General features: G+C 37.7%; 2 protein-coding genes across 3 annotated transcripts; both read right to left on the bottom strand.

The window, feature by feature from the left end:
• Nucleotides 1–215: 215 nt before the first annotated feature.
• LOC136220051 (DELLA protein RGL1-like) lies at nt 216–5,065 on the bottom strand. Of its 2 annotated transcripts, none has more exons than XM_066007722.1 (2): nt 3,153–4,922; nt 216–1,352 (listed from the first exon to the last, which is right to left on the bottom strand). In XM_066007722.1, the coding sequence occupies exons 1-2, from the start codon at nt 4,771–4,773 to the stop codon at nt 1,303–1,305; spliced, it is 1,671 nt and encodes a 556-aa protein (XP_065863794.1). In that variant the 5' UTR covers nt 4,774–4,922; the 3' UTR covers nt 216–1,302. The 2 variants fall into 2 exon arrangements, with proteins under 2 accessions (XP_065863794.1, XP_065863795.1); XM_066007723.1 differs by lacking the exon at nt 216–1,352 and adding an exon at nt 4,933–5,065 and having other exon boundaries at nt 1,835–4,764.
• Nucleotides 5,066–5,307: 242 nt separating this feature from the next.
• LOC136220052 (ubiquitin-conjugating enzyme E2 32) lies at nt 5,308–8,069 on the bottom strand. Its single transcript, XM_066007724.1, has 5 exons — nt 7,838–8,069; nt 6,776–6,907; nt 6,607–6,691; nt 6,074–6,237; nt 5,308–5,995 (listed from the first exon to the last, which is right to left on the bottom strand). The coding sequence occupies exons 1-5, from the start codon at nt 7,946–7,948 to the stop codon at nt 5,567–5,569; spliced, it is 921 nt and encodes a 306-aa protein (XP_065863796.1). The 5' UTR covers nt 7,949–8,069; the 3' UTR covers nt 5,308–5,566.
• Nucleotides 8,070–8,392: the final 323 nt, after the last annotated feature.

Below are 8,392 nucleotides of genomic sequence, written 5' to 3'. Positions count from 1 at the left end.
AAATATCCGCTTTTGATGAATTTTTTGACTATAGATCTAGTGGATGATTTGTGCACTAAAATGGCATTAGAAGAAGGTAGGTTACAGCATCTCCAATATGATATGATGAACTTTTTATCGCACACTTATCAAATTAATTGATTAAGTCTTTTGACTATTTATATATATTTTCTTTTAATTTTTTATTTTAAAACGAATATAATATAGAGTTTAATTAATTAGTGGATCTTTTATAATTAAGTACTTATAAAGTTCAACCATTGAAATGGATAATTTTTTTTTTTTGGTAGGAAAGGGAAAGAAAAAACAACAAAAAACCAACACCTAACCCGGGATTAGCCTAAGAAAGCTAACCTCCACACGATCATCCGACAGAATCGAACAAAGGAAGTTCGGAGGAGAAGAGAAGGTTAAAATTCCCGGCATCCTTCAATGGCCCTCCGCCGCAAGGCGATCAGCCACCCTATTCTGCTCTCTGTACACATGATAAAAGGAGATGGTATCGAAAGAAGAGCACAATCTTCTGATCTCATTAACAAGGTTTCGACTACTTAAGCACATAGCCTTTTTATTAGCAATCATATTAACTGCTTCAAGGTTGTCAGAATCCACGAGCAGTCTTTTAAGCCTCAGGTCAATAGCCAATCTGAGACCAGAGAAGATACCCCAGAGCTCAGCAGAAAAGGAAGTGCCCATCCCCAGATTCTGAGAAAAACCAAACACCCAATTGCCCCCAGCATCTCTCAGAACCCCTCCAGCTGCAATTCTGTCGTCCACAAGACACGAGCCATCGGTATTTAATTTCACAATCCTTCCCCCCGGTCTACTCCAGCCTAAAAGATGCTACACAGAACTCTGGCAATTACGGGCTAAATAATCCCCTTTGAAGCTATTGATAATAGTGTTAACTCTCTTGGAGAAAAAACCAGGCAAATTAGGAATCACAATAGCTTTTCCATCAAACACCTCGGTATTCCTCCACTTCCAAAGTTGGTGGCAGACAACGGCAAAGAGGATAGCACCATGCTCCAAATGAGGCATTAACAAACCATTCACACCATTTAACTACCAATCGTTTTCAGAGTGGGCAAAGAAGTTAGGAAGCAACTCCCTCATAATCACTTTTTCCCACACTTTTACTCCTCGCACAATCCCTTAGAACATGACAGATGGTTTCTGCCTGCACTTTGCACCTACATCAAGTATCAGCCTCAACTAGATGGCGTCTCTTCCTTTCCACATTAGTTAGCAACCTATTTTTGACGCTAAGCCACAGAAAGCTCCTAATGCGATAAGGAACTTTTAAGGCCCAAATATTCTTCCAGCAAATAGGAGGGATATCCAAGTTAGGACTGAAATAATTTAACAACATGAAATTTATTAAATGGACCTTATAATAATAATGATATGGCATGTACATTGAGTGATTACAAGTATATAAAACATTAAAGATACTTTTCGTTGAGTCAACCACGCTCTTATTGTTGGAATTTGGTGTGACGATATCTGAGATACCAAGGAATAAAAAGTGCCTACAATGAAGAACTCCGACAAATCCATGGAGACCATCGAAGGCTGTGTATAACAGAGTTGTCACTCAATCTGTCCCAATATGATTTTTTTTTCATCCTCTAGAACATAACGTGGGATCAAGGGAGATCTATAGAATTTTTTTGAACACCACTTTATAATTCGAAAGTTGAAAAATGGCCAGAATCCATGTGGAATGACTATGCATTGGATTAAATACGTTTTCTAGATCCCAAAACACATTTTTATTTTACCTCTAACGTCTAATTATACAATTAAAGATCAATCGTTAACAACCTAAATGCAGCTTGTAGCTTTCGGTAAATGCGGCTTGTAGCTTTCGGAAAAAAAGTATTAGACTTTTTTTTTTTTTGACAAAAATAGCCCTGACTTTTCTTTTAACATAACCGAATATGTATATTTTTTTTATTTTTTTTAGATTTCCTACAACACTTCCCCCACAGCAAGTTCTAGTGGCCACAATAATATCAAAACTGGCCATAAATATTTTGTTTACAGGTTTTGCATCCATTTTAGTTGGTTTATAGAGAGAAGAGCAATTGAACTGCTGCGATGTCGCATTTTTGCTGCGTCAACAGTTGTCGCATTTGCGACGAAATGCGATAAATTTCGTCACAAATGCGACAACAATGGTGGAAAATAGAAGAAATTGAAACGATACCAGATGAAGAAAGAGACAAGACCAACGAAAAAACCAGACGTAGCTAAAAACATACCATTTCTATGGGAAATTGAACATAATACGTCAATAATCTCAAAAATCGCTGACGATTGGTATCAGAAATTGAAGAAGATGAACTGAAGACGAAGCAGGAGCAGATCGATCGAAGAGAACAAAGGGTAATTTTGTCCAAAATGGTTGAAAGTGTCTAATTTGGTGAGATGGAAGCAAAGTGGATTAGATATATAAATGGCCCCTCTTAGTTGGGCTAGATTTGTAATTAGCCCTTAAAAAAGCAAGAGTTGTGTGTATGTGTGTGTTTTTTTTCAATTTTAGAAAAAGTTTGAGAATGAAATGCCATTAAACTCTGGAAGATACCATGGTACACATGTTAATGTGGAATCACTATACTCATATTAGTCATGACAGTAAAAGCTCTGTTAGAGCTTATATGAATTTGGCACAACTTCCAAATGTTAAACCCTTAATTATACCATATAAGATACAATTACTCTTAGCTATAATAAGTAGCAACTTCCCAACATTAAACCCTTAATTATACGATATAAGATAAAAATTATATTTTTACACCTCACCCTTTGCTCAGGTGAAGTTAATTAAAAAAAGATAAACAATTTATTAGTCTCTATATTTTTACCCAGCACACGTCTTCGTATTTTAAAAATACATTATTTAGTCCTCAACCTTTGTTTTATTCAACGGAGTTAAGGCCTAAACAGTATGTTAGGTAAAAAATGTAAGGACTAATAAATTATTTACCCATTAAAAAATGAAAAATCCATATGGCCCATTATTTTAGGATTACACAGCTATAGATTTTGATGAACTGAGAGGCTAGATTACATCATGTTTGCTATTCTATTCTTCTCTTATGCTTGGCAAATGAACTTCCAACTAGAAAGAGAAAGAATTGGCGTACCTTTCCACCCAAAGATTAGGCTTTTCCCATCCATGCCAAGTGTACAAAATCTCCCAGAAGCAAATTTCTTAATAACCAGCTTTGCTTGGTACAAGGAGGACTCGCTCAGTTCCTTCTCCACCATATCAAATTGGGCAAAGAAACTCCTCCAAACATTGATTTTCACGTTGCGAACGTCTCGGTCCTTGCCTTCAGTAGACACAATATTCCTGATTCCTTCACCTAAGAATAATGATTCCACAATCATCCTATTTGGATCATCTTGTTCCATACAAGCATCAATACAATCAAAATAGGCACTGAAGTAAAACAAAGCTTCGGTGAAACGATTAACGAAAACGGGCGAGTTGTGATTAGCTTCACAGTCGATTACCACCATTATGCAAGGTCTGATATAGTTGATAACTCTGATTATAGAAGACAGTTGTTCTTGTTGCACAATGAGGTTGTTTAGTGCATATTCTGAGTAAACAGCTACTGCTTCCTCGGAATCTATCTCGAATAATTCTTCTCGGAGATCTATCAAGTCTGTTACGGTGACCAATTTGAAAGAAAAGGGAATGTTCATAGCTTGAGCATAACTCATCAACCGTTTACCTGTATCCTCGACTGATTGGTTTGGAGTTGTTTTCAAAGCAGTTATCTTGAGAAGTTCGAGAGGACGGTCAGTTCGAGAAGCTAAAGCTTGCATCAAGCCAATGCAATGCAGTCCATTCCGAATTTTAAGATCGATTACGTGAACCCTCTTTGCCTCTGCCACGTTTTCTACAATGGCTTGGATTGCAGTCAAATTTGCAGCCTGGTAAAAGGGAATTCCTTCAAAACATGCTTGGATAATGGAGTTCGGAATGTGTGTGAAATTATCAATAACACCAGACTGGCATTTTCCATTTGTTCTGATTTTCCCTATTTCTCGATCAATCCTCATACGTAGAGCTTCAGAAAAGTAGTACACTATTCTTTGGACTGGATTTCCGGTACTGGAAGAAGAGCAATCACAAAGATTGAGCAATCTGTTCGCATGATCAAACTGTTGATTGCCTACTTTATCAGCAGCAGCCAAAAGGACTTCAGCAAGCTCCACCTTTTCAGCCTCCTCTCCGGGAAGGCCAGGAATGGAGAAACCAAAAGGATTATCAAGAATAGAGATAACATCAATCCTTGCCGTACGGGATTGTATAAACCTTTCTCCTGCCATGCTCACCAATTCTACAGTAGACAATCTCCGGTCAGCCACCTCTGTGCAAAGTGAAACATTGCATGGTTCAATTGTTCTTTCGCTGCTCAAACTGTTAAACCCATTAGCATAATCATTTAGCAGCTGAAGCGATGCCAAGGAAGATGGTCGCTCATTTTTCTTCTTGGGTTCAAGAATATCTTGAATTCCATTTTGAGTTTGATCACTTTGATCTGGCCATGATGAGAATTGTTGAGGAGAAAATACACTGAAGCTAGGATCATCATAAAACAGCCACCCATGCGTATTTGATTCTTGTTGCTGATACTCCGACAAAAAGTGTTCCTCCAGGGATGAGTCAACAAGTCTGAAGTTGTATCCTGCTTGCATGTTAGTCTGCTCCCTTTCCCCCTTTCCACACTTAGAAGTATTGTCCTGCACCATAGCTCAACTGCTAAAAAAAAAGCTGATGTTGCTTTCTCAATCTTAAAACTAGTACAAATTTACAAATACGTCTAGTTATACACAGATAGAACCATTGCAGAACGTTTAGGTCCCCTCTATAAAGGACAAAAAGGTTGAAAGGGAAAGTGAAACACTTACCTTCGAATAATTTTGTCAGCTTGGATATCATCTTCCAAGAGAAAACAAGGCTAGGTATCACATATGCTGCATTGATAGCCAACGGAAAACCCAAAGTAAGCATCATCAAAATCATCTAAAAGCCAGAACCATAAAATATAGTATTCAATCTAAAATTTAACATGATGTTAAAATCGACAGCTCATTAATTGCTGCCTTGTATCTGCCACTCGTATTTGTATACAAAAAGATAATATAAATGAATTAACCAAACAATTGTACAATCAGATCGCCTTGCACCTTCCTTCACCAAAGTAAAATATCTTGACATTGATCATATAAAGAAATAACAATACTTACAAACTTATATCCATGCTCCTAAATTATTGTAATTCCTTCACCAAAGTAAAATATCTTGACGTTGATCATATAAAGAAATAAGAATACTTACAAACTTATATCCATGCTCCTAAATTATTAATTACAATCATTGAGCATGTCACGAGGTTTACAGTATATTACAAATTATACCAATCTTGGTGAAAATCTTGGTAGAACTTTCCTCACTGGCTCTTCCTTTGCCTTTGTATGCTTTCACTTTTCTTCTCTATAACTCAGAAACCAAATTGTTTCAATCTAGATGATACTACTACATTTATGACTCATCCATGAAAACGGCACCGTATCCACTGGATTTCAAAAACTTCTTCAGCAAAAGAACCATAATAGCAATGGTGAGTCCAACAGCAGCCCATGTGAACAAACGATCATCAGCCGATTTTTGAACCATGTTCTCTGGATTATGCAACACCTGATTAGTTGAACCCCTAGCAGGAAACTCTCTTGATGCATTTGCTCTTGCATTTTCAGGATTGGGATTGACAGGAGCCTCGGGCACTTCTTCAATAATCCTATTACCTATGGAAGGATTCTCATCAACTGCTGGATTTGGAAGTTGCTCAGCATTGGCTGCTTCTTGTGAACTTGACTGGTCCTCACCCTCTCTGTTAGTAGGTTCTTCGGAATCCTTGGTAGAGCTCTGTTGAGGAACAGGTGGTGCCTTGCTTAGCATATACTCATGGATCTGCAGCATTTTTAAGTTGATCACAGAGTGTCCAAGGGAAATGTGCAAATATCATACAAAAATAGGGATTCAAGAAACCTCATCCATGAGTTTTTGGCGCTCAGTAGTCCCAAATCTAGGGGCTGCTTCACGAGATTTGATGGCCAGCGCACGCCTCTCTTCCTTCTTGTAGTCAAGCGAACCCAGTGCACCATTTGGACTGGTAGGCATAAATGCAATAAGAGCTACCAGAGCTGTCCGTACTGCCAACAAGAACGTGCAAATTCATCCAACATTAGCCAGGTTCAACAAAGAGGGAGCTAACATATTTCCATTTTGGATTAAATAGTAGGGCTACTAGCATGCTTGTGTATTCCAACCTTGATTTTCCATTAACAAACAGATTAGATAGATAATTGATTACATGTGAAGTATAAGATCTTGGAATTCCATGTACCAGCATTGGTTTCAATACACCACATACCCTAGCTCCCTTTTTCTGAACTGTACCAATAAGCTATTACCATATTACTGCTGAAGCAGCATAAAGATATGGATGTCCAGATATTTATTGAACAACACCCTCATTCTAATATCTAACACATTAGCAGTGATTTTAAAGAGAAACATACCACTCCATGATGGCTGCCAGTGCTCAGGATGGTGATTTGATATGCTTAAGCATATTTTTGTTTGGGTCTCAAAACGCCCATTGGGCTGGAAAAAGAGAAGAAACCCAAGTTAGCACATTGCCTATATGGAGGCTGGAGAACAACAAATCTTAATAGAAGTGAATCTTACTGTCAACAGCATAAAGGAAGGAGGCTTGAATGGATATTCTGAAGGCAACTGAATCCGTCCATGATAGATTCCACCCTCAAATTCAGTATCACAGGGGCCCCTGATGGCAAATTGCCATTCAAATATGTTCTCCTGAAAACAAGTATATATAAAAATATTATAACCTAAAGAGTAATTTACTACCTAACAGCCATCACCCAACAGGACCCTAAGGTAGCAAGACAGTATAGCCTTGCAGAGAGGCAAAGTAAATCAACCAAAAATGAGAGACCCGCACGAATATTTCACTTAATTTCAGCATAAAGACCTTTAGTAATTTTCAGTAACACAGTAAGGAAATATCAACCATTAATTTCAGTTGCAATTGAGGCTCTCCACCTGATTTTAAATCGCCTTCGCCCCCAGGACAAAATTACTCACATTGAATTAGATCACTATAAAATAGAAACTATCCATCAATTATAAATCACTATACAACTGCGCAAGAGCAAAAGCTACGTTTTGATTGGTTCTAGAAATCATTCTTCGAAAAAAAAATAAAACAGATACGAAATAACTTCGGACACTTCCAAGTCGAGATTAATAATTAAAAAGTAAAAAATTACATCTACGCAGCCAAAATAATGATGATAGCAAGTCATAATTAGCCGTCAAAATTGAAAACCGTCATCAATTAAACTCCGATCCAAACTTCGAAGCCCAATTCCTACAATCCAGCCTGAACCTTTGGGTGTAAAGCATGGGAGAAAGACGTACAAAGGAAGTCAATCTTTCCCCTTGCTTTCATTTCTTTCACTGGAACCAGAGTTAGATCAATTTTGAAAGCCAAAGCTGTGGCTAGAGCAGGCGCCGAGTACATAAACGAGGCGGTCCCAGGATTTCAACATTATGCTACACAATCAAAACCCGACAAATCGCCCATATGATAAGAGAAAAATCTGATCTATAATCCATCGTATACGTTTCAGGAAATCAGCAAAAACAAACAAGAGACAAATAAACCAGAAACACAACATAAATTTGAAAAGAAACAGAACATGGAATTCAGGAATAGAAACGAACCTCAAGAGGCAAACTCATGAAATCATCAGATGGATTAGATTGCATCTCTTTCACCTCCTGCAAAATCCTCTTCACCGCCGGATTCTTCAAATTATACTTATCTTCAGCCATTAGATCACCAGATCTGATCTCCAATCCGACCACGACTTTAGAAATGGTATCTGCGAGTAGACGACTGGCCGAGATAGGAGACGCCGGTATGGGAAGGTTTGAAATTAATCGGAAAATGAGAGAAGTTTGTTATTAGTAGAGAGAAGCTGGTGACGAAGACGACTTTAGCTGTTTACTTGACACGTCATTTGGATGTAATATTAGGTACGTGGCACTTAGTTATTGGATAAGGGCCCTAGTGGCTTTGTTTCAAGTGGTTCCTTGTTTAATTATTGCTTTTTCAGTCGGTACACACGGTGACCTCAATCCTCGATATTTATCTAACCTGGGCTGGGCTTAAAATTGGGCTTTCAATAAAAATAGTATAAAAATAAATAAATAAAGTATCAAAGGTGACATATTTAAAAGGCAAAAAGCATTACCTAACAATATAAGCATTTTTCC

The sequence above is a fragment of the Euphorbia lathyris genome, chromosome 2 (genome assembly GCF_963576675.1).
Source record: "Euphorbia lathyris chromosome 2, ddEupLath1.1, whole genome shotgun sequence".
NCBI classification, from domain to species: Eukaryota; Viridiplantae; Streptophyta; class Magnoliopsida; order Malpighiales; family Euphorbiaceae; genus Euphorbia; species Euphorbia lathyris.
This window is presented reverse-complemented; position numbering and strand designations above follow the sequence as displayed.